Source organism: Homarus americanus, unplaced genomic scaffold (genome assembly GCF_018991925.1).
Source record: "Homarus americanus isolate GMGI-L3 unplaced genomic scaffold, GMGI_Hamer_2.0 scaffold24922, whole genome shotgun sequence".
Taxonomy (NCBI): domain Eukaryota; kingdom Metazoa; phylum Arthropoda; class Malacostraca; order Decapoda; family Nephropidae; genus Homarus; species Homarus americanus.
The window spans coordinates 4313753-4330491 of record NW_024722610.1 but is presented as its reverse complement, the minus strand read 5'-3'; the positions used below and the strand labels follow the sequence as shown (position 1 = coordinate 4330491).

The 16739-nt window shown below is 51.2% G+C and overlaps 1 protein-coding gene across 4 annotated transcripts in view; it reads left to right on the top strand.

The window, feature by feature from the left end:
* Positions 1-8157: 8157 nt before the first annotated feature.
* Positions 8158-16739, top strand: part of LOC121862906 (complement factor H-like) — a 31109-nt gene continuing 22527 nt past the window's right edge. For all 4 annotated transcript variants that reach the window (XM_042361317.1, XM_042361315.1, XM_042361316.1 and 1 more), the window contains exons 1-2: positions 8158-8220; positions 15481-15583. In XM_042361317.1, the coding sequence (XP_042217251.1) occupies positions 8170-8220; positions 15481-15583 (154 nt within the window). In that variant the 5' untranslated portion in view covers positions 8158-8169. The remainder of the gene's footprint in view (positions 8221-15480; positions 15584-16739) is intronic.

The following is a 16739-nucleotide window of genomic DNA, read 5'->3' as shown; positions in this document are numbered from 1 at the left end:
GGTGTGGTGATGGTGGTGGTGTGTGGATGATGGTGGTGAGGATGGTGGTGTGGTGATGATGGTGGTGGTGGTGATGATGGTGGTGATGATGGTTGGTGATGGTGGTGTGTGGGTGATGATGGTGTTGGATGGTGGTGTGGTGATGATGGTGGTGTGGTGATGATGGTGGTGTGGTGGATGATGGTGGTAAGTGATGGTGGTGATGATGGTGGTGTGGTGATGATGGTGTGGGTGGTGATGATGGTGGTGTGGTGGTGATGATGGTGGTGGGTGATGATGGTGGTGGTGATGATGGTGGTATGGTGGTGGTGTGGGTGATGATGGTGGTGTGGGTGATGATGGTGGTGTGGATGATGGTGGTGTGGGTGGTGGTGTGGTGGTGATGATGGTGGTGGTGATGATGGTAGTGGTGATGATGGTGGTGTGGTGATGATGGTGGTTTGGTGATGATGTGGTGGGTGATGATGGTGGTGTGTGGTGGTGATGATGGTGGTGGATGATGGTGGTGGTGGTGATGGTGTGGGTGATGATGGTAGTGGTGGTGATGATGGTGGTGTGGTGATGATGGTGGTGGTGATGGATGGTGGTGTGGTGATGATGGTGGTGTGGTGGGATGATTAAAGATAGATGGTGTGGTGATGATGATGGTGGGTGTGGGTGATGATGGTGTGGTGATGATGGTGGATGATGGTGGTGTGATGATGGTGTGGTGATGATGGGTGGTGGTGGTGTGGGTGATGATGGTGGTGTGGTGATGATGGTGTGGTGATATTGGTGAAGGTGTGGTGATGATGGTAGTGGTGATGATGGTGGTGGTGATGATGTAGTGGTGATGATGGTGGTGTGGTGATGATGGTGGTGTGGTGATGATGGTGGTGTGGTGATGATGGTAGGTGATGATGGTGGTGTTGTGGTGATGGTTGTGGTGTGATGATGGTGGTGTGGTGGTGATGATGGTGGTGTGAGATGGTGGTGTGGTGATGATGGTTGTCTTAAGGAGAGAGGGGGGGATTGGTATGGATTTTCTATCTTTATCTCTTTCACACACACACACACACACACACACACACACACACACACACACACACACACACACACACACACACGCAAGAAAGGAGAGAAGAAAGTAAGAGCAAGGAAGAGAGGGAAAGAAAGTAAGAGGAAAGAAAGGAAGGAAAGAAGAGGAAAAGAAAGAGGGAAAGAAAGCAGAGGAAGAAAGTGAGGAAAGAAAGTAAGAGGAAAGAAAGTAAGAGGAAAGAGGCCGCGGTTGACTGGACGGGACACACGGACAATTTTCCACAAGAGTGAAAAGGCCAACTGAGCCTGACTGCCTCTGTGTTGGAGGACTGTTGGAGGAGGCACTGTGTTGGAGGACTTGAAGGTGGTACTCTGTTGGAGGAGGCACTGTGTTGGAGGACTTGAAGGTGGTACTGTGTTGGAGGACTGCTGGAGGAGGAACCGTGTTGGAGGACTGTTGGAGGAGGCACTGTGTTGGAGGACTGCTGGAGGAGGCACTCGTGTTGGAGGACTGTTGGAGGAAACGTGTTGGAGGACTGTTGAAGGAGGCACTGTGTTGGAGGACTGTTGAAGGTGGTACTGTGCTGGAGGACTGCTGGAGGAGGCACTGTGTTGGAGGACTGTTGGAGGAGCACTGTGTTGGAGGACTGTTGGAGGAGGCACTGTGTTGGAGGACCCTTGAAGGTGGTACTGTGTTGGAGGACTGTTGAGAGGCACTGTGTTGGAGGACTGTTGGAGGAGGCACGTTGGAGGACCTCAAAGGTGGTACTGTGTTGGAGGACTGTTGGAGGAGGCACTGTGTTGGAGGACTGTTGGAGGAGGCACTGTGCTGGAGGACTGTTGGAGGAGGTAACTGTGTTGGAGGACTGCTGGAGGAGGCACTGTGTTGGGAGGACTGTTGGAGGACTGTGGTAACTGCGTTGGAGGACTGTTGAGGAGGCACTGTGCTGAGGACTCTTAGCAGTACTGTGTTGGAGGACTCTTGAAGGTGGTACTGTGTTGGAGGAGGCACTGTGATGGAGGACCTTGAAGGTGGTACTGTTGAGGACTGTTGAAGAAGTTAGGGCCAGTGACGGGGGGCAAGTTCTGAACTCCACTGCTCGATGGATACTTAGTGATGAAGATGATAAGGCATTACTGTAGAGGCCAGGCACTGTAGAGGCCAGGTACTGTAGAGGCCAGGTACTGTAGGGGCCAGGTACAGAGGCCAGGTACTGTAGAGGCCAGTACTGTAGGGGCCAGGTACTGTAGAGGCCAGGACTGTAGGGCCAGGCCAGGACTGAGAGGCCAGGTACTGTAGAGGCCAGGTACTGTAGAGGCCAGGTACTGTAGAGGCCAGGCACTGCCGAGAGGCCAGGCACGTAGGGCCAGGTACTGTAGAGGCCAGGCACTGTAGGGGCCAGGCACTGTAGAGGCCAGGCACTGTAGAGGCCAGGCACTGTAGAGAGGCCAGGCACTGTAGAGGCCAGGTACTGTAGAGGCGAGGCACTGCAGAGGCCAGGTACTGTAGAGGCCAGGTACTGTAGAGGCCAGGTACTGTAGGGGCCAGGCACTGTAAGAGGCCAGGTACTGTAGAAGCCAGGTACTGTAGAGGCCAGGTACTGCAGAGGCCAGGCACTGTAGAGGCCAGGTACCGGTGGGGCCAGGCACTGTAGAGGCCAGGTACTGTAGGAGGCCAGGTACTGTAGAGGCCAGGTACTGGGGCAGGTACTGTAGAGGCCAGGCACTGTAGAGGCCAGGTACTGTAGGCCAGGGCCTGTAGAGGCCAGGCATAGAGGCCAGGTACTGTGAGAGGCCAGGTACTGTAGGGCCAGGCACTGTAGAGGCCAGGCACTGGGAACAGGCACTGTAGAGGCCAGGCACTGTAGGGGCCAGGCACTGTAGAGCCGCACTTAGAGGCCAGGCACTGTAGGCCAGGCACAGAGGCCAGGCACCGTAGGGCCAGGTACTGTAGAGGCCAGCACCGAGAGGCCAGGCACGTAGAGGCCAGGCACTGAGAGGCCAGGCATCATGTAGGGGCCAGGCACTGTAGGGGACAGGTACCAGGGGCAGAGCGGTGGCACTGTAGGAGGCCAGGTACTGTAGAGGCCAGGTACAACAGAGGCCAGGCATCGTAGAGGCCAGGTACTGTAGAGGCCAGGTACCGTAGAGGCCAGGCACTGTGGAGGGCCAGGTACTGTAGGGCCAGGCACCAGGGCCAGGTACTGTAGAGGCCAGGTACTAGAGGCCAGGTACTGTAGAGGCCAGGCACTGTAGAGGCCAGGCACTGTAGAGGCCAGGCACAGCAGGGGCCAGGTACTCAGAGGCCAGGCACTGTAGAGGCCAGGCACTGTAGAGGCCAGGCACTGTAGAGGCCAGGCACTGTAGGGCCAGGTACTGTAGAGGCCAGGCACTGTAGGGCACTGTAGGGGCCAGGCACTGTAGGGGCCAGGTACTGTAGAGGCCAGGTACTGTAGAGGCCAGGTACTGTAGAGGCCCGGCACTGTAGGGCCACCGAACAGGCACCAGGGGCCCGGTACTGTAGGCCAGGCACTCAGGAGGCCAGGTACTGTAGAGGCCAGGTACTGTAGAGGCCAGGTACTGTAGAGGCCAGGCACTGTAGAGGCCAGGTACTGTAGAGCCCAGGCACGTAGAGCCAGGTACAGAGGCCAGGGTGCAGCAGAGGCCAGGTACTGTAGAGAGGCCAGGTACAGTAGGGGCCAGGTGGGTACTGTAGAGGCCAGGTACTGTAGGGGCCAGGGCACTGTAGGGGCCAGGCCAAGGTACTGTAGGGGCCAGGGTACTGTAGGGGCCAGGCACTGTAGAGAACAGGCACCGTAGAGGCCAGGCACAGGGGCCAGGCACCCGTAGGGGCCAGGCACTGCACCAGGCACTGTAGAGGCCAGGTACTGTAGAGGCCAGGCACTGCAGAGAGGCCAGGTACTGTAGGGGCCAGGCACTGTAGGGGCCAGGGTACTGTAGGGGCCACACTGTAGAGGCCAGGTGGCTACAGAGGCCAGGTAGAGGCCAGGTACTGTAGAGGCCAGGCACTGTAGGGCCAGGCACTGCAAAGGCCAGGTACTGTAGAAGCCAGGTACTGTAGAGGCCAGATACTCAGGGGCCAGGCAGAAGAGGGGGCCAGGCACTGTAGGGGCCAGGTACTGTAGGGCCAGGTACTGTAGAGGCCAGGTACTGCAGAGGTCAGGCACTGTAGAGGCCAGGCACTGTAGAGGCCAGGTACCAGGGCCAGGTACTGTAGGGGCCAGGCACGGGGACAGGTACTGTAGCACCACCTATCTCCTCTCCCCACTCTTCCTCCCTCCACACCCATCCTCCCCTCTCCACCACTTCATCTCTCCACCACTCCATCCTTCCCCGCCACCACCCATCCTCAGAGTACGGGAGGCTACCATACTTCTTTTCCACTCATCCCACCCACTCAGGAGAGGGAAGGGGAAGGGGGGGAGAAAAGAGGGAGAATGGTAAAGGGTATGGGGGAGGAAGGAAGGTGAGGCGATAAGGAAAGGGAGGAGAGGGAGGGAGAGAGGGGGAGAGGAAGTAAGGAGGATAGGAGTGTGAGGGTGAGGTAAGGAGGAGGAGGACTGACAAACGAGGGAGTAAGAGCAGCCTGAAGGTGTGGTGGCAGAAGGTAAACAACCCCCACATATTGACTGTACACACACACACACACCCTCTGGCACTCTTAACTCAATGTTTCTGGTATGTGTGTGTGTGTGTTTTGCAGTCAGTGTTGATATATCTTTCTGTTAGTGTTTCTACAAACAAGCAGTAATGAAATCCCACACACACGCACACACACAACAATAATACACACACACACACACACACACACACACACACACACACACACACAGACACACACACACACACACACACACACACACACACACACACACACACACACACACACACACACACACACACACAGAGGCCTATGGTTATTCCACTAAACGCTATTGACCAACTTTAAATCTATTGTGTTTTAAAGCTTTTTTCTCTCTCTCTCTCTCTTGGTACTTTAAGGGGTTAAGGTCCATTAGGAAGGATGGTAAAGACCTAGTAGGGCCCTTAGTAGGGACTATGAGACCATAAGGAAGGGACCATTAGTAAAGGCCATAATAAAGAACACACACACACACACACACACACACACACACACACACACACACACACACACACACACACACACGAAGACACCTGACAGAGCCCAGGTGTATCATTCATAGACCAAGGTATACTGAAGGTGTGTCTTACCTTACCTGGATGTTTACGGCCGTGAATAGGTAAACCAGGTGTGTGTGTGTGTGTGTGTTGTGTGTGTGTGTGTGTAGTGGTTAGTTGCAGTAGTAGATTTAATACGGTTTTATATCCTTCCCTGGGTCAGAGCACAGGGGAAGGGGGGGAGGTGGGTAACGTTCACTCGTTCCTTCATAAGTAGGTCAAAGCTGAGGGTACATAATAGTTGTTGTGCCTATTGAATGCTTCCTATTATGCTATTTCCTATTACCTTCACAAATAGGTTAAGTTTAAGAGTACCTGAGCTTAGGTTATGTCTCCTTGTTAATCACTATTTCCCTCATATATAGGTCAGAGGTTATGATTAATGTTTGGTGAGAGGGGAGAGGGAGGTGAAACGTAGGGGAGGGGATGAGGGAGGTGAAGAGGTGATAAAGAGGAGAGGGGGAATAGCTGAGAGGAGTAGAGAGGGAAGCAAGAAGGTAGGTCAGAGGAAGAGGTCAGAGGAGAGGGGAGGTCAGAGGAGGGAGGGGAGGTCAGAGGAGAAAGGAGGTCAGAGGAGAGGGGAGGTCAGAGGGAGAGAGGGAGAGGTCAGAGGAGGTCAGAAGGAGAGAGAGGGGGGAGGTCAGAGAGAGAGGGGAGCAGAGGAGGGGGGAGGTCAGAAGGAGGGGGAGAGGTCAGAGGTGGACGAGGTGAAGCTCCGGTATTCATATCAGCACTGGTGGCCTCACTGTCAGAATACCTTGCCCGCCGCTTCCTTGAACACCAAAGTCATTTTTACCTTCGCTGTTTCCCAGGATTTTAATATCCCACGGCGGCCGAGTGAAATGTGTAACACCTAACAATTTGTGCACGGGCGGCCCCTACACCACCCACCCACCACACGCCCACCCACACACGCTCCCGCTGGTGTGTGTATGTGTGTGGAAAGGATTTGTGGTGGTGATAGTAGTGGAGTTATGGGAGTGTTGGTGATAGTGGTGACGGTGAGAATAGTGGTGATAGTGGTGGTGGTGGTAGTGGAGGAGGAGGGAATGGTGGAAGAGGAGGTGGTGGAAGAGGTCGAGGAGGAAGAGTATGTGGAAGACAAGATGGTGCAGGTGGAGAGAGAGAGAGCCTGGCAGACACACTTCTATAATCATCCAAAGCTTGTCAACAGAAGCATTAACAAACTTGAGCAATATTCTCAACAATACACACGAAGTAAAGTATTTCTCGTGTATTTCTCTCGGTCTGGAAATACAACATACACCCCAGATGCATTTTTACGTATGCGGATGTATGTCTGGGAAGTCGTTGTGTCGTGAGTAATAAAAATAAATGTTAAAATTCAAAGAAAATCGTAATTACTTAATTTGATTCTTGAGGGGAAGGAAATGCAATCCTTGTTTTTACATGCTGTAACCTGATGTATTAAGCTGTATCAGGTGACACCATCTGAGAGGAGGTACAAGAGCCATCTACGAGGGTACTGACACCATCTGGGCCCTTAAAACGCCAGCTAGGAGGCATTAACACCAGCTGGGGCAGGAGGAGGAGGAGGGCGTGAAAGTAATAAGACGCACGTATCTGGTTTATGAAGAACACACACACACACACACACACACACACACACACACACACACACACACACACACACACACACCACCATAATGCCCCTGGGCTAAATATACCCAGAGAATTAACATGAAACGGAGGCAAAAAAAACCCAATGGAGTGTTTTACTGAGTGAGTTATAATGACTCTTAGGTGTAGACGTCAGGTGAGGAGTGGGAGGTAAAGAAGTGAGGGGGAGGTGAAAGAGGGGGAGTGGGGAGGTGAAGTGAGGAGGTGAAGTGAGGTGGTGAAGTGAGGGGTGAGGGGGTGGGGGAGGAGGAGGGGGAGGGGGGGTTGGGTGGAAGTGAGGTGGTGAGTGAGGGGAGGGGGAGTGGGGAGGGAAGTGAGGGGGGGGTGGGGGAGTGGGGGTGAAGTGAGTGGGGGGAAGGAGGTGGTGGTGAGGGTGGGGGAGGTGAAGTGGGGGTGAGGGTGGAAGTGAGGGAGAGGTGAAGTGGGGGGGTGGTGAAGTGAGGGGTGAGGGGAGTGGGGGTGGAAGTGAGAGGGGTGGTGAAATGGGGGGTGAAGTGGGGGGGGTGTGAGGGGGAGTGGTGGGAGGGAAGTGAGGGGGAGGTGGGGGGGGGAGGTGAAGTAAGGGGAGGAGGTGAAGTGAGGGGTGTGGTGAAGTGAGGGGGGTGGTGGAGTGAGGGGGTGTGGTGAGTGGGGAGGTGAGTGAGGGAGGTGAAGTGGGGGTCGTGTGGTAGGGGTGGTGAATGGTGAGGTGATTGAACTCTCTCTCTCTCTCTCTCTCTCTCTCTCTCTCTCTCTCCCCCCCCCCCCCTCCTCCACAGTAGTAGTAATCAACTCTTCACTTGCATTACCTTTTTGCTACTGCTTGAAATTTACAGCCGCTTCTCACGCTACAAACTTCTCTGACACTTCTTCACACCTGACCCACCCTGCCCCAGAGCCCACCCTTGCCACCAGAACCACCCTTACCCCCACCCCCCAGACCTGTTGTGTGATTGAGATTTACTTGGGGTCGTGTTTGTAATGATTGTGGGTCTGATGCTGTTTTCTCTCTCTCTCTCTCTCTTTCTTTGGTTCCTCATCCTCTTCTTCTCCTGTTGTTCTTCTTGCTCCTCATCTTCTCTCATTGTCCTCCTCCTTTTCTTGTACCTTCTTTTTCTTCCTTCTTCTTATTCTGTCATCATTATCTTAACTCTAGTGTTTGTTTGTTTAGATGAGTGCCGGGGAGGTGTGGGGAGGCGTCCACCATCACCACCTGCTGCCCCCGTCCTTCCACCCCTACAGCACCTTCACCTACGCCTTCTACCCCGACGACGAGGTCTTGGAGGGCGGAAGGAATACAGACCCTAAGGAATGCCCCGTCCGTCTCCCTGCCCCAGGGATGAGTCCGCCGTCAGGAGATCGGTAGTGCCCTAACCTAACTTACGTAAATCTAACCAAACCTAAATTGGTGCCTCATAATGGTGGTTCAGCATGGTGTTTTGTAATGGTTTTCTCACAAGTGGTGCTGCATGATGGTGCTTCTGGTGGGGGTTGGTGCTTGATCTTGGTGCTGTATGATGGTGCTTCATCCTGGTGACACACACACACATACAGTCTCCTCGCCTTTGTTCTCACACTCTCCCTCAGGGCTCAACTCCTCCCACGTCCTCCTACTTTAGCGCCTCCTCCTCCTTCCTCCTACACCTCTTTTTTTTTTTTAGAGAGAGGCGGTGAAGGAGTAGAGGTGGGGAAGGAAGTTATAGTTCGAAGTAAGAAGAAATTCAGGAGGTGAAGGCGGGCTGACCGCCTAGCTAAGGTAATGGTGTGTTGAGGTGTGTCATAGGTTTAGTTATTGTCCTGTCGGTACAGGCACTAGACAGCCTCACCCTGTCCCATATATGAGTGTTTTAGGGCCTTATTTCATATTCCGCCGACCCTACTGGCGGATGCTGGTCTAGGAGGTTGTCTATTGCCTGGCCGTGTGGATTGGGGGTGGTAATGGACCTTTTTGAGATTTGGTAACTTTTTTGAACCATGTATGGTTGTTGTCGTTATCTGGTGGAGTCTTTGAAGGAGTTCTTGCTCTGATCGTTCTATCTTTTGCCAGATTCTGCTGGCCAGGTGTGCAGCTGCTGGTTGATGGGTTTCCTTCTCAGGTCTCTATGTATCTCGGCTGTGGTTTTTGGTGAAGGGTATCTTTCTGTGACGAATCTTAGGGCTTCATTTTGGACCACCTGTAATTTTAATATTTACACCTCCCACTCCTCTTCTAGCGTCCCCCCTCCCCACACACAGGCCCACCCACCTCTTGCCCCCACTTTTTGTATCATGGTAAGTGGTGATGATGGTCTTGTGACTAAAATATCATAGTTTACCACTTTATATAATGTTATTTTATCTCCCCGTTTTCTACTCTTCTTCATCCTCCTCCCACACACTCTCCTCCCTCTGCTGTCATGTACCTACACACACCCACACCCACCTCATTCCTTAACCTCACTTCCTTATTCTCCCTCCCTCCCACACCCCCTCTCCTCCCACCCCTCTCACCTATATTACCCCCCTCCCTCTCTCCTCCTCCCACACCCCCCTCTCACCTATACCTCTACATGCCTTTATCCCCCCTCCTCCCCACTCCCCCTCCTCCCTCCCTCCCCCTCCCCTCCCCTCCCACCTGTCTCTTTATCCCCCTCCCTCTCCCCTCCCCTCCTCCTGTGTCCTATCCCCCTCCCCCCACTCCCCTCCTCACCTGTGTTCTTATCCCCTCCTCCCCCACCCCCTCCCCTCACCTCTGTGTCTCTTCCCCTCCCCCCCTCTTGTCTTAACCATTCACGCCCCTACCCTTAACCTTGCTCTGTGGCTCACTGTTTCAAGGTTACAGACCATCCATAAGTTAGAAAGCTTGCAGGCGTCAGGGAGCACAAATTCCTTCCTTCCTTCCTTTCTTCTTTCCCTTCTTTCTTTCTTCCTTCCTTCCTGCCTTTCTTCCTTCCTTTCTGTCTTTCCTTCCTTCTTTCTGCCTTTCCTTCCTTCTCTGCCTTTCCTTCCTTCCTTTCTGTCTTTCCTTCCTTCTTTCTGTCTTTCCTTCCTTCTCTGTCTTCCTTCCTTCCTTCCTTCCTTCTTTCCTTCCTCTCCTTTCGTGGATTAGTTTGGGATTTCCCATGTCAGAGAGACACCACCATCGTCGAGAAATGTAAACAGAATCTTTATTTCACTTCACATGTGTAAACAGAATCTATCTACAGGTAAACAGTGTCCTTTATATTGTATCTAGTAGCTTTGTTAATGATTATAGGGAGAAGCGAGGGTAATTATACTGACGAGAAGTCACTCGTCACCACACTCTTGCCCTCAACACAAACATTAATTTCTTGTCAAGAGTTTAAAAGGCCAGGAAATATGGACCTGTGAAATTAACATAACGTAGATCATTGTCTCTCACACACACACACACACACACACACACACACACACACACACACACACACACACACACACACACACACACGAGAGCTACTTGTGAGAATGTCTTTTTCTGGTGAGAATGAAATATGTGTGTGTGTGTGTGTGTGTGTGTGTGTGTGTGTGTAAATAATAAGGTCAGGTTGGTGTCTCTCTCTCTCTCCACCCCCCCCTCTCTCTCTCTCTCTCTCTAACAGTCAGATAGGTCACAGACTGGCTTAACCTAACAGCCTTGACCTAGATATAACGCTCCTGAACCAGTATGTACGTGGTGTGTGTTGTGTACGTGTGGTGCTCTAGTGTAATTACTATTCATCACCATTGGCTTACATGTACACGCCATATACCTCACGCATAGACCACGACCGTCATACACTGACACGTTATTATACACATTCATACTTATATACCATTTATACACACACACAAGCAGTCACACTCACAAGCAGTCACACACACACCCCACACACACACAAGCAGTCACACACTCACCCCACACAAGCAGTCACACTACTACTAATACTGTTTTTTTTTTTTAACGTGGCCTCAGCCTCCCCCAAAGCCACCTTCGCCGCCATTTTATTACTACTACTACTACTACTACTACTACTACTACTACTATTACTATTACTACTACTACTACTACTACTACTACTACTACCACTCACATCATCACCACTACTATACGCCACTATACATGAACCCTCACTAAAACTCACAGTATTTGTGGTTAATAATTAATGTCCCGTGCGTGTAGCAAAGTTTGGATTGGTCAGGTCAGCTTATTCGCCATCTGTTTACCTAATTGGTTCATGTTATTAATTGGGACAGGTTAAAATACTGATCGATCCTAATTTAATCTAATCTAACCAACCTAGCCTACCAACCTCCTAACCTAACCTAACCTAACCTAACCTAACCTTTGAGAGTGTGACCTAAAATGGGCATGGGAAGGTATAGGTCTCGTGTGGGCAGGCGGTGGGCGTCATCGCTGTGTGTCTGTCATTACCACACACCATCACACGACCCACAAGTTCAAATTATATTCATGATTGTGCAGCCAAATTATCGTGAGTGAGTTTTGTGTGTGTGTGTGTGTGTGTGTGTGTGTGTGTGTGTGTGTGTGTGTGTGTGTGTGTGTGTGTGTGTGTGTGTGTGTGTGTGAGTTTTGTGAAATCCTCAAATAATAACAACACAAACCACAACTGTTAACTCATAGGAGCGTTATTGGTTTGTTGCTGGAAAATAAACCCTCAACGTTGACGCGTACCATATACTGTAATTCGGTCAAAACCTGTCAGAACAATTCATATAACAAATGCTGTTATCTCAGGACACATAGTATGAATAGTACAATAATATACAGTACATAGCCTGTTAACATGTTAAATATAACTCATGTTACAACTGTTGATATAGAACATTTGTATAAAATGATCAAATTACAGTACATAAATATACTTATTAAAGTTATTTAGAGGTTCTAAGAGGATTTAATACTTCACAATCACACTCACGTTTTAGCGTCTAGGATTAGACGAGCGTGTTGTTTCTCCTGCAAGAATCGGTAGACTACTGTGAGAGCAATCGCAGCCTGAGGCGAGGACCATCTGTTTCATATTAAACACGTCAACAAACACGTTGTCAACACTATGCCTCTCTTCTCTCTCTCTCTCTCCTAGTTTATCACTTTTGGTGGTAACAACAACAACAACCCATCAACACACAGCTAGGCTAGGTAGGTGGTGGACTGCCTGGAAGCTGCTGCCACACCAGTATCTCCTAGAGGCATTTTTCCTAACCAATGAGAATTTAATTTCCTACCTGGCGACCTTTACACACCTTCCCTCAACAGGTGCGACACAAGGATAATTACATCTTATATCTACCTTTTAACACCTGGCTGTTATATTTCTTTGCTGTATTGAATGATCTTTTTTTATTATATTGCATTTTAGATTATGTGTGTGTGTGTGTGTGTGTGTGTGTGTGTGTGTGTGTGTGTGTCTGTGTGTCTGTGTGTGTGTGTGTGTGTGTGTGTGTGTGAGAGAGAGAGAGAGAGAGAGAGAGAGAGAGAGATATATACCCACGTCCACACTCAAGCCTCCAGGGACACACACACACACACACACACACACACACACACGAAGATAACTGAAAAAAAACGAACGAACCTTTTGTAAATTCAGACAGCGTTTTGAAAGCTCTTGAATCAGACTTTGAATATGTAAATAGACTTTCTGACCACAGTTTTAGCCCAGATTTGATTGGCGAATAAACCTCTACTTTTATCCCTGGAATATTAACCATTAGTGGAGTAGATTGGTTAATATATAGTTTATTTAACCTGTGATATTGACCATAGTGTTGTGACTTGGGTTGAAAGGTAAAAACATTTCATTAATGTTGAAAGTTTTGGGAGGGAGGGAGGGAGAGTAGGAGATTTGGGGGTGTAGAGAGGGGAAAGGAGGAGGGGCAGGGAGGGAAGTGGGGTGAAAGGAGGGGCAGGGGGGAGAGAAGGAGGGGCTGGGGAGGGGAAGTGAGGAGAGAAGGGGAGGGGGGCAGGGGAGGGAAGTGGGGAGAAGGAGGGGCTGGGGGGTGGGAAGGAGGGCAGGAGGGGAAGGGCAGGGGAGAGGGGCAGGGGAGGAAGTGGGGAGAAGGAGGAGGGCAGGAGTGGGGAGAAGGAGGGGCAGGGGGGGTGGGGAGAGAAGGAGGGGCAGGGGGGAAGTGGGGGAGAAAAGGAGGGGCAGGGAAGTGGGGAGAAAGGAGGGGCAGGGGGAGGTGGGGAGGAGGGGCAGGGGAGGGAAGTGGGGAGAGGGGCTGGGGAGTGGGGAGAAGGAGGCAGGGGAGGGATGTGGGGGAGAAAGGAGGGGCAGGGGAGGAAGTGGGGAGAGAAGGAGGGCAGGGGGGAGGAGTGGGGAGAGAAGGAGGGAGGTGGGGAGGGAGGGCAGGGGGAGGGGGGGGGAGAAAGGAGGGGCAGGGAGGAAGTGGGGAGAAAAAGGAGGCAGGGGAACTGGACCGTGTAAACAGTCCACTCTCTCGGGCAAGATTATATTGACCCAAGTGCAAGAAGAGGCCAGGGAAATGTCCTTTGATTGCAGGTTCAAATCTCTCATTGTTTTAGACGATTGTTTTCTGTTCCCAGGATGGTGTGCAATAGGAGGTTGTGTGTGTCCTGGGATTTACATAGCGGTCAACATTTTTCCTCAATGATGGACGACCTTATAAAACCCTTATTCGATTACTTGAATATTTACCTAACCTAACCTGACCTAACCTAACCTTAACACAATACAGCCTAACCCTGCCTGACCTGACCTGTCTAACCTAACCTAACCTGAGGGAGAAAAATGACTGACTTTCACAACATGTTACGTGAGTCAGGTAGAATAATGAGAGTGACAGACCGTAATGGCTCTACCTGTGCTTGTAATTTGCATGCGTCTTGTTACCATGCAGGTGTGAACATATAGTGGTAGTGTTGATGTTAATGGAGTGGTACATGAAGGGCTGCTGGGGTGTCTAATCATCAGGTGAAAACAAAACCATCATAACAGTCCCGAGAATCAAACTATTTTTCTCAAGGTCACAAGGGTAAAAAAAAAGGTCAAGGTGTAACTCGAGGTTGTGTTGGCACTTTCCTCTCGAGTGGCCCAGGTAGCACAGGTGAGGTGTTGGCTCATTAACCTTCACCTCAGGTATGACAACACACGCTTCTTACCTATTGTGATCTCGTTCTTCGTTAATTAATATGATTACCTGGAGTTTAGACAGGTATACAGTGTTAGTTTTGGTTAAGTCAGGATATTCAGAAACATATAGAAGACGTCAGAAAATGCCCCTAAAACGTTTCCAAGATAAAAAAAAAATGCCATTCCTTATACAGAACTCCATCTAAGACATGTTGATAGTTATAAACGCCTCCTTGGGCCCTAAGTGAAGATGTGAGACGGTGTATAAGTGGGGCGTATTAACCTTCCACCTTGAGTTTAATAGTCAAAGTGGCCTCAGAATTGGTCTTAATACTCCTGCCTGTGTCTAATGGTGTTCCTTGGATCCTCTTCTGATGGGGGAGGAATGGAGAGAGAGAGAGGAGGAGGAGTTGGTGTGGGGAGAGACTGGGGAAGGAATGGAGAGAGAGAGAGAGGAGTTGGTGTGGGGGAGGGGAATGGGAAGTTGGTAGGGGAGAGGAAAGATGGGTGAGGGAGGTGGAGACAAAACTAACAAATATAAGACCATAACCTAACCTACCAACCTAACTAACCCATCCTAGTTTAAGGATGGGTAGTTAATCATCAGGTGAAATAAGCTGTGAGAGCGCCTAATCTTCAGGTGATCCATCCCCCAACACACCTTAAGAAAAAGTAAATGTTATTCTTTGTGTTGACTGAGACTTGGCCTGGGTATGTGACCTGGAGATGAGGGGCTGAGACAAGTGGCCATTGGGAAAATTATCGGGTTGTGTTATCACCTAGGGACCTGACTGATGGAGGGACGTGATGTGTGAGGGTGTTATGCGGGCTGTGGGAGGTAGGGGGTGTTGTAGAGTGGAGAAGCTCTGCTAGACAAGAGAGAGAACTATTCTCTTATAAGAACCTCAAACCCCTAGTACTATCCCTCACCTCACCTCACCTCACCCCTCCTCACCTCACCTCACCTCTCCACCTCCCACCTCCACCTCCCTCCACCTTACTTCACTTCACCTCTCCACCCCTCACCTACCTCACCTCCTCCACCTCACCTCACTTCACTTCACCTCACCTCACCTCACCTCTCTCCACCTCTGCTCACCTCTCCTCACCTCACTTCACTTCACCTCACCTCACTTCACTTCACCTCACTTCACCTCCACAACGTAACCTTGAAGCAGTAAATAACACTCACATTGCAGATAGTATTTTTACACTAAATTGCCACACAAACAGACGATTTCAACTGACTCAGTGAAATTACAACAACACGTAGACAAAATAAAGCCCTTGACTTCCTCTGCTGACACTGTGTATACTATAACTACTTGTGTTATATGGTTAGGTTAGGGTGGATTGGGTTAGGTTAGGGTAGATTGGGTTAGAGTAGGTCAGGCTAGGTTAAAATGTTTCTTCTTACCAGGATAGGTTAGTTCAAGGTTAGGTTAAGTTAACATGTTTATTATGTTATCACCATCAGCACCACACTACAGCAGGTATACAGTGCTAATGATTGCGTCTTTCTGCCCAGGGCCGAACGTGTCTACGGAAGTGTAACGGTGACCGGGACTGTCTGAGCAAGAGGAAGGTGTGCCTCTGTGATGGCATGTGTGGCCTCTCCTGTGTCAACCCAGGTCAGTACTTGTGGCACTCAGGTCATGTCATCCCCTCCAGGTCATGTGTCACCCTCAGGTCATGTGGCATCTCCTCCAGGTCATGTGTCTCTCTTCCAGGTCATATGTCATCTCCTCCAGTCATGTGGCATTATAGGTCACATGATGGCAATCAGGGTATGTGAGACCAAATTCTATTTTTTTTATATAAAGTCAATATCAGGCAGCCTCTGTCTAAACACACACACACACACACACACACACACACACACACACACACACACACACACACACACACACACACACACACACACACAGACCAACATACCCGGGATTATGCTTCATCTCACAGCCACAACACTAACCCAGTGGAAAAAATATCAACACAGATGAGGCAGTAACACACACACACACACACACACACACACACACACACACAGTCATCCTCTCCCGTGTGTGTGTGTGTGTGTGTCCCTCATCAAGTACCCTCCTCCTGTACTGCAGGCGCCTCTGGTAGGGCTCAGAAGAGTAACATTACACACACATAGTACCAAGGCTCTCTCTTCCCTCTCCTCTACCATCCCTCTGAAAGTCCACCTCTTCCCCACACTCACCTCCTCCTTCTTTCTTTCCACCCCTTCCCTATCTCTTTCCTCCCTCCTCCTCCTCTTTACCCCTCCTTCCTCCATCCCTCTTCCTTCTCCCCTTCCCTCTTCCTTCTCCCTCCCACCTCCTTCCCTCTACTCTTTCCATCCCTCTCCCCTTCCTTCTCATTCCCTCATTTTTCTTTCTCTCCTACCTCACACTGCCCCCCTCCACTCAACCCCCTCCTCCCCCTCCCTCCCCCCCCCCCCCTCCCCCCCCCTCACCCCCCTCACCCCCCCCCTCACCCCCCCCTCCCCCTCACTCCCCCCCCTCCTCCCCACCCCCTCCACTCCCCCCTCCCTCACCCCCCCCTCCTCACCCCTCCCTCCACCCCCCCTCCTCCCCCCCCCCTCCACTCACCCCCCCCCTCCTCCCCCCCTCCCTCCCCCCCCTCCCTCCCCCCTCCCTCCCCCCCCCCCCCCTCCCCTCCCCCCTCCCCCCCCCTCCCTCCCCCTCACCCCGCCTCCAGGTAGGGAAGGGGTGAAGCATATAAGACATAAACAACCTGTGTTTGTTGAGTCTGCAAAAATGG